The 15,758-nt window shown below is 47.7% G+C and overlaps 1 protein-coding gene across 2 annotated transcripts in view; it reads left to right on the forward strand.

Annotated features, from left to right (window-relative positions):
* Window positions 1-15,758, forward strand: part of BEND5 (BEN domain containing 5) — a 1,007,185-nt gene that overhangs the window by 886,978 nt on the left and 104,449 nt on the right. For both annotated transcript variants that reach the window (XM_005872514.2, XM_005872513.2), the window contains exon 7: window positions 14,487-14,576. In XM_005872514.2, the coding sequence (XP_005872576.1) occupies window positions 14,487-14,576 (90 nt within the window). The remainder of the gene's footprint in view (window positions 1-14,486; window positions 14,577-15,758) is intronic.

Raw genomic sequence — 15,758 nt, forward strand, 5'->3', positions numbered from 1 at the left:
CCTTGTCTAGAATGTCTCACATGTCCAGCACCAGCACCCGCCTTTATTGAACTCTCCAGATCACTGGAATGTGCTCTTCTTAGCCCCCAGACTGGCCAAATTCATTTGCTTTTTTATTTTTCCTGTTACCTGGTTACAAGACAGTAAGCTGGTGGAGAGCAGCACTGTGACTGCATCATCTCCCATCTCAGGTGCCCAGCACTCACAGGCGGAGGCACAGGGCCCGTGGAGTTCTTCTCTGAGGCCCTGAGCGAGAGACGGGGGCTGTGGAGTGCACATGGTCCTGAGTGGGTGCTGGCCCTTCTCACCTGCTGCACTGGGACCAGGGGAGAGCAGGGGAGCTGGATGGCATCCAGAAGGTGGCTGGCTGCGTGCAAAGGCCGGGCAGTGGGGAGAGCTCTGAAGGATGAATGGGTAAGGGCAGGCCTTATTGCTGCAGCCACCCAGTGTGACCTTACCCATCACCCCCACCAGGAGGTCACCTCCACTGTGGCATCGGCTGCTGAGTGAGCCCAGCATCTTGGTGCTGTTGGGCTACCCTCCTGACAGACAGGCTAGGCCGTCACTGCCCCGTGGGAGATCCTGAGGCACACCGGCTCCTTGCCACCTGCCACCTGCTGATGGGTTCACGTGTCGGGCAGTCAGGAACCATGTTCTGGGAGGGCCCCGTCTCTTTATGGTGCTTTTGCGAGTTTCCGTCCTGGGTCACTTTGTGCTCATAGACCAGCTCTCATAGGTGAGCCTCTCCCCATCCTCCCAGGAGTCAGGAGATACCTCCCCAGCACCCCGTGCCCCCCAAAGTTCTCCTGAGACTGGACAGGCCCTTTATTGGGGAAACCATGTGTCTGGATCTGGGTCGTTCTCAGCCCTTTCCTGTTTCCTCTGGCTCCTTGCTGGGATCTGAGTGTGAGGTTACGCGCACAGGAAGCCCTGGATAAATGGGACGTAGGGGAGGAAGCCTGGGATTTGGAGTCAGACGACCTGGTTGGGTCCTGGCATAGCTGCTCACCACCTGTGGGGGCTGAGGGTGGAGTCGGAGCTTCTGCCCTGTGGGAGGCTGCCAGGCAGAGGGGGGTTAGCTCTATAACATGCCCCCGGTGCCCACAGAGCAGATGCTCAGCCACAGAGCTTCACTGGCTCTCTCTTCCCTGCCTCCCTGAGCCTGGCTCTGTATCTGACATGCGACATGCTGGTATTTGGGCTCCTCTCTGTCCATGATTGCAAATATATTAATCCTCCTCCTTTACCCTTTGAGAAACGCCTTTTCTCCTCCTCATGCATGGCTTCCGTTTCCATTATACATCCATCCTGTTTGCCCTAGGCTTCGTGAGTGTCCTGGAAACATGGTATCTCTATTATCTTAGGACCTCTTGTCCTGTTCCCCAGAAGGGACTGTGTGAGAGATTATCTGCTTGATGTGTGCGTGTTTTCTTGTCCACTCCCCACCCCCACGACCTCTCCTTGTTATTCATGACCACTGTGGTCTGATCAGAGCCAACCCAAGCCAGCTCCGGGGTCACAGTATTTTAGACCTGGAGGGGCTGAGAGACCACCCAGCCCTGCTCCATCTTTCTACAGACGGTGTAGTGAGAAGACCCAGACCCAGAGAGCATGCTCACGCTGGACCAGAGCTTCTCAATTGTGGCTGCCTGTTAAAAGAAAAATTTGCATGAGCTCCTCCCCCAGAACCTTGGTGGGTGCTGGGAGGGAGTGGGTTTGAGCATAGAGAGCTCTAAAAAACTCCCAGGTAGTTCTACTATGAAACTGGGGCTGAGAACCAGAGAGTAAAATGTTTCTTGCCAATGCACTACCCTTACATATCTGAAAAAAAGTATTAAATAACTATCCACAGGAGACTGTTTCTGAGGGGGGATAGGACGATCACAGGGGAGGGCCCAAGATGAGCATCACCCTCTGCAGGCAGGGAGCACCTGAATGGGTGTTATTAACCAGCACTTACTTTACTTAACAGACACGTCTATATATATAAAAGCCTAAGCAACCTTTACAACCAGACAACCAGATGACTGGATAACTGGACAACCGGCTGGCCGGTAGCTATGACATGCACTGACCACCAGGGGGCAGACACTCAACGCAGGAGCAGCCCCCTGGTGGTCAGTGCACTTCCAGAGCCAACCTCCCGCGGCCGACTAACCTCCTGCAGTCCCTCCTCATGGCCAGGCTGGCCCTGATGGGGACTGGGTGAGATGGCCCTTATTGGCCCCAATCGCTGGCCAGGCCGAGGGAACCCACCCATGCACAAATTCATGCAACGGGCCTCTAGTATTTATATAAGATTTACTAGGTACCAGACAGTTCTAAGTGTTTTACAAATACTAACGTATTTACTCTTCAGAGCATGACTATGAGAATGTCCATTATGATCCCCATTTTATAGATGAAAAGACTGGGGCACAGAGAGAGGTGAAGTAATTTGCCCAAGGTCACACCCAGTAAGTGGCGGAGTCACTGCTCTGGTGCATGGGTCCTAGCTTGTAACCATTACGCTGTCAGCTCTCCAGGTCTCACTCCACACCCGTGCACCAGACATGTTGTTCAGGCCCAGGGCCTTCCTGGATGAAAGGGGGCCACCAGAGGTGGGACTGGAGCCTCTGAAACCAGTAACCCCAGAGGCTACTGAGAACCTGTGACTCACAAGCCTTTCCTCACTTGGTCTCTGATGAAACCATAGCTCAGCAACTTCCCTCCCTCATAGCTTCAAACCCAGGTCTGCCTGGCTCACTCATAGTGCCCCAGGGATAGTCCAGGGTGGAATGTGGACAGAGTCCTGCTTTATCCTAGAAGGCTTATCTTAGGAGCATATTACAGCACTCTATAAAAACACCCTCGGGAACTAAGTTCTTGTAAATTTAATTTTTAAAACTTATTTTATTCAAGAAAGATTCCATTCCATCCAAGTCACGAATCCACGAAAACAGTAGAGCTATGTAATTTTCAAACTCAGGTTACAAGGGTTTATGTCTTTCTTTAACTGGCTGCAGAAATGTCCATTGTGGAAATAGATGCAAACAGTGAGGCCTTCGCTCGTGCCCCACAACCCAGCAGCTCACTTTCTCTCACGCAGTCCGTGGGCCTTCAGTCAATGCCCACCCAGAGGCTTTGCTGCTCCGGTGGACGGCCTGGCTAATGCAATATTGACAGCCTGCCTGTTTGGACACTAAAGCTTCTCTTACCGAGAACTTGGCGAATCCAATTTTGAGTAGCATGCCTAGAGTACTAGCCGTGATCTCCGTTCCATTCTGTTGAGTGCCTGCCGTGGGCCCAGCAGTGATGCTGTGGTCTCGAATTTAGTGCACAGGATGGAGAAGTTACCCAAGAACTGATCGCATGTTTCTGATCTAACAGTTGAAACTCCAATTCACTGGGACGCCTTGGCCAAGTCTCTTTCTCTCTTGGTGCCTTGGCTGTGAAATGGAAGAGAGTCATTAGACCAGCTCTGATGTCTCTGTTCTGTGGCCTCCTGTGCCACATCAGGCAGCACCTAACTTCTCTGATCCTCATGGTTGAGGAGCCGTCCTCACTGGCGCAAACAGGACTTACCACAGGAGCGCTGGGTTAAGTGAAGTTGGTTGCTTGTTCATCCATTGACAAGGGTGTATGCTTTTTTTTTTATAGGAAACCATTTGGCAGACTTAATTAAATGAGTGGTCAGAGCATGTTTTCTTTTTTAAAAAAATATATTTTATTGATTTTTTACAGAGAGGAAGGGAGAGGGATAGAGAGTTAGAAACATCGACGAGAGGGAAGCATAGATCAGCTGCCTCCTGCACACCCCCTACCGGGGATGTTGCCCGCAACCAAGGTACATGCCCTTGACCGGAATCGAACCCGGGACTATCTTCTTGACACAGTCCTTTTGTTTTGGCCACACTGATGCAGCTGCTCTGACATGACTGCTTTGGTTTGGCGACATGTTGACACAGCTGAGAAAACAAACCATTACACCTTCAGCTTTGTAAAAAGCAATACCAAATAATGTGCCACGGAGACATTTCTCCACCTCCCCTCAGCCCAGAGCTCCCTCCATCCCTGATCTCCACTTCTGGCAAGGGGCTCAGGGAGGGGAGAGAGGGAGAGGGCGGGCTCCAGGGCAGGGCTGGTGATGAGGGAGGCAGGGGCAGTGAGGGATTGGTGGGAGTGAAGATCAGACAGGCACCAGTATCAGGGGTCTGTTTCACCCAGTACGTAGTAATTTTCAAAAGCAATTTTACATTTAGATGCAGACATTTCAAAACTCATTCATCAAAACAACCATGTCAAAATGCCCTTCTCTGTCTCAAACAAAGGAAATAAATGCCAAAGAGAGAAGAACACGACAGAGCTTCTGCCCCCAAAAAGCTCAGAGTCACCAGAGGGGAAAGGCGGAGAATGAAAGAAAAACAAATTACTATCCTGCCACTGTAATAGCGGAAGGGGCTGGGAGGGAACCGGCAGAGAGCGCCTGGCTCTGCTGGGCGTGGAGAGGGTCCCAGGAGAAGGGGATGACTAAACCCAAGGAATATTTGTTGAACGACTGAGAATAGCAAATGTTAATTGAGGGCTCACCATGTGACAACCACTGTTATTAGTGCTTCATTTTAACTTATTCATTCCTCACAAAAGCCCAATCATATGAATATTATTATTATTCCCATTTTATGGATGAGGAGACTGAGGCACCCAGAGTTCCAGGGACTTTCCCAGACCACACAGACAGTAAGTGGCAGAGCCTGCTCACACCCCTGAACTCTGTAGCCTCTCTGTGAGGGAATAGACAGAAGGATCACAGGCTTTAATATTCATCAGACTGGGGTCCACTCTGTTCTCACAGCTTATATGAGCTTGGACAATCAGCTGAGCCCCCACCTCTTTAGCCTTATTCCTGTGCCCCCAACTTCCCCAGCACACATCACTCAGTACCTCTAGCTGTGTTTATTGACTCTATAAATATGCCATTGGCATATGTCTCTGCCGGGTGCAAGGTTAGACCTGGATCCCTGTGGTCATGGAGCTATGATTCTGCTGGGAAGAGACCTCAGGGTGAGGAGCCAGCCCCACAGGCAGGACCCAGGCGGTCCTCCAGACGGAGGGCAGAGGTACTGGAACAAGCCAGGTGTGAGGCAAGGTGAGCAGGTGAGAGTGGTGTGAGGGGGTGTGGGAATGGGCAGAGGACAGGCAGGCCAGGTCAGGAGCTTGGACTTGCACCGGAAACCACTGCAGGACAGGACACAGGAGAGTGACCACTTCCGGAGGAGGAATTAAGGAGGGGCAGGGCGGTGTCATAGTTCAGACCACACAGGATGGGGGGAGCTTCCGCAGTGGCAGCAGTAATATCTCCCTATTGAGGGCCAAAGTGCCTCTTAAACTGTGAGGTCCTGGGTACATGGGGCTTTACTTGCTGTAATTACTCCTGTTTCCCTCTTCACTGACCCTTCCTTGCTTGGTCTCTGCCCTCCCATAGTCTGGTGAGGTGTGTGGTGGTTTGTTTTCTCAGACCCCAGAAAAAACCCAGCGGCCCTGCGTCCTCCGAAGATTGTGTTGAGAGAGAAAAAATTGCTCTTTAATAGAAATACTTTTCCTTCATTAAATGAAATCTCCAAAGCCCAGTAGCGTTTTCGGTGCTTATATAAAGATGCCAGTGGGGATTTGAGATTGAAAGTAGTATTTTCATACAAGTCGATGAGATCTCAATAGGGAAGAAAGCATCTCCAAATCTAAATTCCTCCAGTGTTGGCGGCCAAGCCTGCGCTCAGGGCCTGGTCGCCTCCCTCCCAGCCCCACCAGGACTCTTCTCCAGCGCACTGGGGCGCTCGTAGCTACTGGTTCTCTGTTTGGGGAAGTTGTATTGGTAGTGTCTTTCCAAGACTACAAACCATTTAAGGTGAATTTCTGTTTGCACCTCAACTCTGATAACTTTGTATACAAACTCAAGACTTTGTAGGAATTTGAGTCAGAAGCGGATGACACATGCTTGTTCCCGCACACCTGTACACACAGACTTATCTCATGTAGCTGGGAATAGACCTAGTTCTTTAGAGGTGTCAGAAGAATGACAGGGTTCAAAGTCCAGCTAGCAAGGGCTGGGCTGGGCCTCGCACTTGCCCTCAGGTCTGCTCTCTGCACTATGGGGAAAACAGCACAGTTCTCGCCCAGCCCAGTGACCTGGATCATAACGTAGGAAAAGGGCTCAGCGCATGGTCACTGCTCAAAACCTCTTCCCCTTCAGCACTTCTCACCTGACTGGTGAATTAGAACCCACTAGAACCATCAATTTTATAGCAATCATTCTGGTTATCACTTGCTAAGTACTAACCTCCTCCACTCCTCACCCTCCTCAAATTTAGTGTTTACAATGACGATTGTTGTGGCTTTTGCGGAGAAACTACAGTCCACCAGCTCCTCCCTGCTCCATACTGTCTGGGCCTTTGCCTGGGCAGACGCTGACGGCTCATTCCCAGCTGCGGAGCTGCATAGGGAGGGCCCTCTGGAGCCACAGAGCAAGTTAAGGAACAGATCTCTCATGAGCACCACCATGCCAGCTCCTGTGAGGGCAGGAAAGGCAGTAAGGTAGGATCTTTAAAACAAAACAGAAAAGCAACCAAAAATCTAAAAGGCACTAACTTTTGAGTTGATGAGACAACCGCCCTTCCCACCCCCTCATGGGTTGTTTTTTTGTTTTTGTTTTTGTTTTTGTTTTTTTGGCCCCTGGGTGACACCAAGCTTTGGAGTCTGTGAATCTGGCCCTCACTCCCCTTCACCTGGGCTCCCTCACCCAGGAGACAGGGGCTGTCTCCTCTCACAGGGCTGATGGAGGCTGAGCCTGGCAGCTAGCAGATGCTCAGTAAATAGCATCTATTAAAAGAAGGTTTAATTCTCTGTCTGCCTCCCAGCATCCCAGGGCCTGCTCATCAGCCCGCATTGCTGGGAAGGCAGGAGAGGGCTCTCTCTTGACTAGCAGGCGGGCTGAACTCTCCCCTTTTACCATGGAAAATCCATTACCGGGAAGTCATTTGTCAAAGCCAACTGCTCAGCTGCTTTAATTTACATATTTATCAAGTTTGATTAGAATGTATTGTCTTCGACTTTCATCCCAGCTTTCACCTCTTCTTGCCCCCTCTTCCTGGGGAAACTGTTGGTGTCGTCCTTGCTGCAGAAGGGCATGGCCTACTTCAGTTTGCATTTGCTAGTAAGCCTGAAACGGAACCTGGTGAGGTATTTTTGGAGGCTGCGAGAGAATTCGAAAGGCACAGCGCATGTTAGGGAAAGCCTGGCCTGATTCAACCAGAGAGCAATCGGAACCCTACCACTATTCCATCAGTATTTATTGAGCACCTTCTGTATGTGAGGCACCGGGAATACAAATTGGAAAAAAGATAGGCAAAGTCATTGGCTGCAGTGTCTTTCAGCGTGTAGTGACCTCAGTTTCTGCAATTGTAAGAACAGGCAGTTGGACCAAGTGATCTGTAAGTTACTGTTTTTGAGTTCATACTATTTTGAACATACCAGTTTTATGAATTGTCTTGATGCATTGGCTCATTTAATTCTTACAAGATCCCTGTGAGGTTGGTACCATTATTCTCTCATCATGCAGATGAGGAAATGAATAATCTCAGAGCTCAAGGTCATGTGTGCCAGGACTTGGATTCAACCCTCCTTCTGTCTGACTCTAGAATTCAAGTTTATAAACCCAAAGCCAGCCTGGATCTTTCTCCTCCACTAATCTTTAAGCTCCTGGATGGCAGTGTCTGATTCCTCCCCATGTCCCCAGGGACCAGCCTGAAGTATGGTATATGAAAATACCCAGTGTGTGTGTGTGTGTGTGTAAGGGGGGTTGGGGGGGCTCTGCTCCTGTGCCTGTCAAGGTGAGAGTGTTGGCAGCTGGCCCTGGCCCTCTGTATCACAAGCCCGTTGCTTCTTGGCTTCCATTCACTTCCTTGGCAAGCACCCACTGGGCACTCCCCCAGCATCAGGGACATTGCCCGAGGCAGCCCATGTGGTGGGAGGAGGCTGTTGGATGTTGGAACTCTATGCCCTGCTCTCCAGACCTGGCTGAACCCTCTAGTTGTGTGGCCCGAGGCAAGTCACTATCCTTTCTGGGTCTCCTTCATCTCCACAGGCTTTGCAGTTCAGACAGCCTCTGTGGGCCTCCTGTAAGCTGGAGGCGTCCTTACACTTTCTCAAGTCAAATGTGAGGGGTACCAGAGAGGCGCCTTGTCCCAGAATGAATGCATATGCTTTTCAATGGCAATCCCTGTTCTCCTCTCCAGCTCATCTAGGGCAGAGCACCCGATCCCCACCCTGGAGCACTTAGGAGATTTGAGATTGTGGGAGAGCTAGTGTAGGTGAGCATGGCAGGGCTGGGAGTGGAGCGGGGAACTGAAAATAAACTTTGCTAACGCAACTGTTTTCTCAAGAAGACCAGATGCTGGGCATCAAGCGGAACATCGCGGCTTTGGGTCCTGCCTGAGCAAGGCAGCAAATGATTTACGACCGAACCAGGGGCCAAGATGAGCTCTGTGGGTTCAGAAGAGGGTGAAGCCACTGTGGTCTGACACTGCAAAGGCTTTTTGGAGGACTTGGTGCAAAGATATAAAAATCTAAGAAATTAAAGTTTGCTTGGGAAGATAATAATAAGCCAATCAGAATAAAGAAGGATATTCCCTTAGGGGACTGGTTCTCAGCCAGGGGCTATTTTGTCTCCAAGAAGACGTGGGACATTTAGTGAAGTCTGAAGCTGTTTATAATCATCATAACTGGGTATCGGGGTGCCCCTGGCATTTAGTGGATAGAGGCTAGAGATATTGCTGTACATGCACCCCCCCCCCCACACACACACAGTTATCCAGCTCCAGATGTCAATAGTCCTAAGAAACCCTATTTCTGTGGCTTATTCAATAAATGGGGCAGGGACTTAAACGTCTGTCCCTTATCTTGTGAGCTGGGGATTATTATTCTCATTTTACAGGGAACAGAGGCTTGGAATGTATAAGTAATTTGGCCAAGACCTCCCAGCCAATAATCTGGGGCCTGGATGTGAGTCCTGGTGCAGCTGCCAGGAAGCCAGCAGGCTTTCAATTTGATCCCGTCAGGGGACAGAAGAAACACAGGGGCCAGTGTTCCCCTCAGCACCCCTCACCCAGCTCCCCCTGCTGTGGGACTCGCCCTCAGTCAGCTCGGCTGAGCCAGCCCTGGACGTGTGCTTTCAGCTCTCATCTCTACTCAAACACACTCACTGGTCTCCACTGCCCCCCACAGTGCTATTGACGCCTCCTAACCCTACACTTTCTCCTAAGATCATATACAAGCAATTCTGCACCGTGAGCATGTTCTCCCTATAATTCAAAGCCCCTGGTCCCTCTTTATTGTCTGATCAACCACAGGGATACCCTTAGGTTGCCTTCAACATGACGAATTTTGTAGGGAAAAGCACAGAATTATTGTGCTGATGAAAGCAGATGCAGGCCAACATGAACACCAAGGTGGTCAAGGACAAGTCCTGGGTGAGTGTTAGTTTCCTTGCTGCCTTCTCAGAAGAGGTACATCTGAGCAGAGCCCGGGAGGCTGAGTAGGGTAAGCCAGACAGACAAGCTGGGGGCCGGCATTCCAGGTGGAGAGAAAAACATGAACCCAAGTGTGGAGGTGTGGGAGAACGTGGCCCGCGATGGAGCTGCCAGGAGTTAGCCGAGGCCGGGCCTGTGGAGGGGCATGGCCACCAGAGACTAGAGATGCTGGGGGAAGGAGGCTGGGCTCGCCTGGAGGATAGCAGAGAGCTGCTGAGGGTTGTAAGCAGAGGGAGAGGTATGCTACCATCTGCATTTTAGAAATTCCACTTTGGGGGCCAGGTGGAAGATGGACAGACAAGAATGGTGTTGACATAGGGAGATCAGGGACAAGGCTATGCTAGTCCTGAGTGGGCCCTCAGACAGGTACCAGCTAGCCATGCTGTTACTGCCACCAAGATTTCTTTTTCTCCAGCTTCGTGTGGTGTGGACCTTTTTGGGCCCTGGAGTATTGGAGAAGAGACTGCAATTGATCTGGTTTAGAAACCGATATGAGGGAATTTTCTCAGAAAATGAAAAAGGCTTAGAGGTAAAAATAAAAACTGCACATAATACCTCACTCCCCATGATAAGTTATTGTCAGGAGAGGTAGGGAAACCAAACTGATAATGTGAACTTTGGGGAGATTTTTGTCCTTAGAGAGTCCAGCTAGTGCTCTTTGAGGCCTCTTGGCTTCTTCTAGCACCTTCACCGTCCACAGATCCATGAATAATTTGAAGCTCTTCGTCTTCATCTTCGTTTTCTTCTTCATCTTCATCTTCATCTTGGCACCGAGAGGTTATGGCTCTGGTCCTCACTGAATTTGGCATCTATAGACAAGTCAATTAGTTAACTATTACTCTAGAATTCAGCATCTAAACAATAAACTTTCATCATCTCTCAGATTCTTTGGAGTCAGGAATGCGGGAGCAGCTGACCGGGGTGGTCCTGACCCTGGGTCGTCCATGAGGTTGCAGTTGGTTATCAACAGGGCTGCAGTCATCGTGACTGGAGGCCCCCTTCTAAGCTCACTCCTTGGTTTGGACTGGCTTCATCCTCTTGGCTGTTGTCTGGATTCTTTAGTTTCTCCCCACATGGGCCTTTTCACAGGCCACCTGAGTGTCCTTATGTGATGGCAGCTGGATGCCCCAGAGTGAGTGATTCCTGAGAGAGACGGTGCACGCACGATGGAAGCCCAATCTCCACAGGGAGGTGCCACCACTTCCAGAGCATCCTCTTGGTTAGATTAAGTCTCTGAGTCCAGCCCACAGCGAGAGGAGGGCCGGGGAGAGGAGTGCATCTCCACCTCTGGAAGGGAGCAGATGAGCACAGAATTTGTGGGTGTATTTTAAAAATCCCTCTAAGGCCCTTATTTCATCTTTGACAGATGATATGACACTGTGCTTAAGAGCATAAATTTCAGGTCCATAAAGACTTAGGTATAATCCTGTCTCCCACATTTGCTACTTATGTAGGTTTAGACAAGTCATTTAACTTTTTGGATCTCAATTTCCTAATCTATGAGATAGGGGTAAAAATAGTAGATGTTTCACTGCATGGCCATGAAAATGAAATAAGATCATATATGTAAAGTGCTTGGCACAGAATCAGTACTGAATAAACATTATGTAATTGCTGTTGTAACTGGATGATACCGTCCTTCGCAAGAAGCAGGAGAGCACAGAGGTTAGTTAAGAGCACTGGTTGTGGAGTCAGACGCCTGGGTGGGACTCGGGCTGGGCCAGCCATTAGCTGGGGGAGCTTGGACCAGTCCCTGAAATGAAGATAATGATAGCTAGTGCCTGGCCACTGAAAAGGTGTTTAATAAATATTTTATGAATAGGGACATAGTGGACGATGATAGAGGGATATGATGACAAAGTGTGTGTGTGTGTGTGTGTGTGTGTGTGCGCGCGCGCGCGCTGAGATGCTACATAAGCACATTTGACTCAAACACCTTCTGTTAACTAAGGAGGGACGGCTGTCCTGGTCCCCCTGGAGTGTGCCCTTGTACCCTGAACGACACCCGCCACGCGTGTCCAGGTTTACCATCCCTTACAAGTTGTCTTTGTTCTCATTGTTCAGCTTCTTTTCCACCAGGGCTTTGTTCTAGCATGCTTCCTCCACCCTCCCTGCTGCCTCCTCCAAGAATATGTTTATTTGGCTTTGCACAAGTCTGGGAACTCGGTGACAGGAATGGGGGGGGTCCCATGTCACACCGCCTCAGAGCTGCTACATTACCTTAAATTGATTTTGCAAATGAAAGCTAAAAACTAAGCCAAGGCGAGCCATCCATTTTGTCTAAAGATGATTATAATGCTCTTTTACGGCCTCCTAAATGACAAAGCAGTTTGTAACCTGCCTGCATCAACATTTGCTTATATTAGCACCCGAGATGCTTGATTTTTATTAGCCCCACGTTATCATTTTATGAAGACGCAGGGGCTCGGTAAAATTAGTGTGCAAATAGAATGCCCATTTTGCATTTTCCTGTGGTCAGCAGAAATGCCGAATGCAATTGAGTTGATAGTGGGTCAGGAGAGACATTCATAAAGGTAGCCTTCACCGAGGGCCCCGGTAATGCCATTTATCATTTCTGAACTGCTGAGATAGATGGCATCAGTGTTAGACAGTGTTTTTTTTAAAGGGCTCGGTGGCATTTTTTTTTATTAAGGGAAAAGCAATATAAATACTAAGAGAATAGTTAAACTTCCCCCAGGAATAAGGGATGAAAACAAACACTTTTGTATGTTATAGATGGAAATGCAGAGGATGTAGAGTCTTGCATTGTTATTGGATCCAGAGGAGACACATAAGGTGGTGAAAGAGGCACTGAGCTGGGAGCTGAGGCTTAACTACCTCTGCCGGCTACATGACCTTCCATCTGTGAGCCTCAGGTCCCTCGCCTGTAAAAGGGGGTCAATACTCTCCACCTCACAGAGACATGATGCAGAGTAAATAAGATAATGTGTGTCTAAATTTCTTTATAAACCATCATCTATATGAGTATTTTTTTATTTATTAATTTAACAGCTGGTTTCTGAACACCTGCTCCATGCAAGGTCCTGGGAAAGACATTAAAAATGCACAGTACAAGTTGCAGTTTCTCCCTTGTGGAGCTTCTATTCAGTCTAGGAAAAGGTCACATGTCTGACCATGAGCTTCTTTAGAAAAGGTGGGTCTTCTCTTTCTCCCTTTGCTCCTAAAGGTGCCTAACTCAGTGCTGAGTACACAGTGAGTTCTCAGAAACATCTTCGGTCTCCATTATCTATCTTGCTGCCTTTCCTATCATTAGGGACTCAATTGACCTCACCCCAACAGACCAAGCAAGTCCCAAGCCTTTAGAACCAGGCTTCATAGAGTTACTAGTTTTTATTTTAGTATCTGACATTGATGTATCAAAAGTGGGATCATGAACTGCATTCAAAATAACCTGTCTCTAGCATTTCAGAAGCTGAAATCCTATTCCTTGTTTCTAACTGCCCTCAATGGAATCCTGTAATCCAACTTCTCTCTATTTTCATTTCTGAATTCACTTCAGGTTGTTGTTCTGTTCTGGGGCAATCAGTCCTTCCTCTGCCCACGGCTAAGTATCCTCCTCCTGCCCTTTCTTTCTGGAACTGTCACTCTTGGCTACTGCTTTTGCTTAATTATATCTTTGCACAGTAGCTAAATTTTCTTATACAAGTGAGACTTCTGTAGAGGCAGCAAGAGCTTGGGCCAAGATTCAGAGCCACATTTTTCTACTTATTTGCATGGCTAGTAATTTTTTATTGGATGTTGGATTTTGTGAATTATACATGGTTGAATGTCTGGATTCTGTTACCTTCCCTTAAAGAGAGTTGGGATTTATATGCCAGTCAGTTATTCTTTTTTCAGCTTGGTCCTTTTGAGATTTGTTTTTAAACTTTGTTAGTCTAGAGCAGCGGTTCTCAACCTGTGGGTCGTGACCCCTTTGGGGGTCGAACGACCCTTTCACAGGGGTCGACTAAGACCATCGGAAAACACATATATAATTATATATTGTTTTTGTGATTAATCACTATGCTTTAATTATGTTCAATTTGTAACAATGAAATTGGGGGTCATCACAACATGAGGAACTGTATTAAAGGGTCGCGGCATTAGGAAGGTTGAGAACCACTAGTCTAGTATTTTTCCTTCTGGGTTCTCGACTGATTGCCTGAGCAATCAATGAGGGAATTCAAATGAGTCCTGGTTCTCTGTGCAGTTCACTGCTCCCTGGTCATCGTTTCATTCTCCCTCACATGTTATCTGTCTGACCTTGAACAAGTTATATAGCTTCTCTGAGACTCAGTCTCCACCTCTATGAAAAGGACTATTAATGAGAATGTTTCTGTAAGGATTATAAATAATTTGTATATTGTGCCTGACATAAAAGGAGCTAATTGAAAGGCAGTTGCCACTTTTACTAATTTAAGTACTACCCTCTTTACTTAATCAGTTACTGAATATTTACTAGGCAGTATGTTAGCTTGTATAATTATTACAACAACCCTATGGAGTAGATATTATTATCCACATTGATAGATTAGCAAATTAAAACTCAGAATGGATATACAACTTGCCTAGTCAGTGGATCTGGGATTTAGTCACTTATATGACCTCTTTACATGACTTTAATATTAATATAATCAGTTTCATCAAGGAATGGGATATAGTCTTTTAATATTGAGTAGCCAGGGACATAATTAAATTAGCCAGCAATGGCTGGGACTTAATGGCTCTAACCCAAGCATGTCAAACTCAAAGGCTAACACTGGCCAAATAAATGAGGCATGCGGCCCACTGACGGCGAGTTTGACATGCTTGGATGATTTAAGAGAGAAATGTAAAGCATCCAGCCCATTTCCTGCTTTCTCCTTCTCCTAGTCTCAGCTTTCCTTGCCTTCCTTAGCAGCCTTCTTTTTTTTTATCTTCCAGACAATCTTCGGGAAGGGGCAGAGCAGAAGGTGGTATTCATCACGGGTCGAGTCCACCCAGGGGAAACACCCTCTTCCTTTGTGTGCCAAGGTGAGTAGCAGGACCCCATGGGTATCCTGTGCTTGACAGCCGCCCCCTCCCACTGGGGCACTGTGATGGTATCTGGGACAGTGTGGTAACACACAGAATCATTATCTTGGATGGGAATTCGCTTCACTTCTAAAGAGATTACACTTGATCTTTCCTAGGATTTATTTTCAAAAATATTTACCACATGTATGTATGCATGACTGGATGAATGAGTGGATGGATGCATAAATGAACAGGGGGACCGAATGAAGTTCTCTAATATGTGCTGTGTTGACAATGAGCCGTACAGGGACACCTACACTCTCTAGCTGTGTTTTATTTGTTTCCAGTGGTTTATAACAATAACACATCTGGTCCAGGCCAAAGTGCATGTTGCTGGAAGGGCAGGCAGTGCACTAGGGAATTAAGGACTAAAATTTTTCTATTCACTCATTCACTCAAGTATTCACCGAACATACAACTTTTGAAATACCTATCATGAGCAAGGAAGCATGCTTGGTGTCAGACAACCAGAGATAAATAAGATACAATGTCTCTTCTCAAATATATCTCTTTATAATTGCATTTTATTTGTTATCAAATATTTCATCTATATAAAATACATTTAATTAGTCAGCTATATAAATATGTTCAATAAGTAACATATAAATAATAATTTAGTGAATGCCCAGCGTAAGAAGCAGAAGATTATCAATTCCTTTTAAGTCCGTTGTCCTCCTTCCTGCCCTCCCCCTCACACAAATAACCATCAGCTTGAATTTTGTATTTGTCTTTTTTAACAGTTTTACTAAGCATGCAAGCATTCCTAAACAATGTGGTGTTAGTCTTGCATGGTTTTGAACTTTATAAAAATGGTACGGTCCTGTGTGTGCCAATACTGGTTTTCACCCAGGATCCATGTTGGTGAAGAGAGCTGTTCACTGTTTCACCGTGCAGTCTACTCCTCTCTGTCTGCACCTCAACTGACCTGTCTGTGCTCCTGAAGGAAGAGTTAGGTTGTTTGCAGTGTTTTCTCTTGCAAACAATGCTGATACAAATGTGCTTACACAAGTGCCTTGTGCACAAGTACGAATTCCTTCCTAGGGGGTTTAATCATGGATGTAACTGTTGGGCCATAGACATGTGCACATTCCCTTTTCCAGGTATTCGCTGCCTCAGGCAATGCATCGGAGCTCCTGGTGT

Source organism: Myotis brandtii, unplaced genomic scaffold (assembly GCF_000412655.1).
Source record: "Myotis brandtii unplaced genomic scaffold, ASM41265v1 scaffold382, whole genome shotgun sequence".
Taxonomy (NCBI): domain Eukaryota; kingdom Metazoa; phylum Chordata; class Mammalia; order Chiroptera; family Vespertilionidae; genus Myotis; species Myotis brandtii.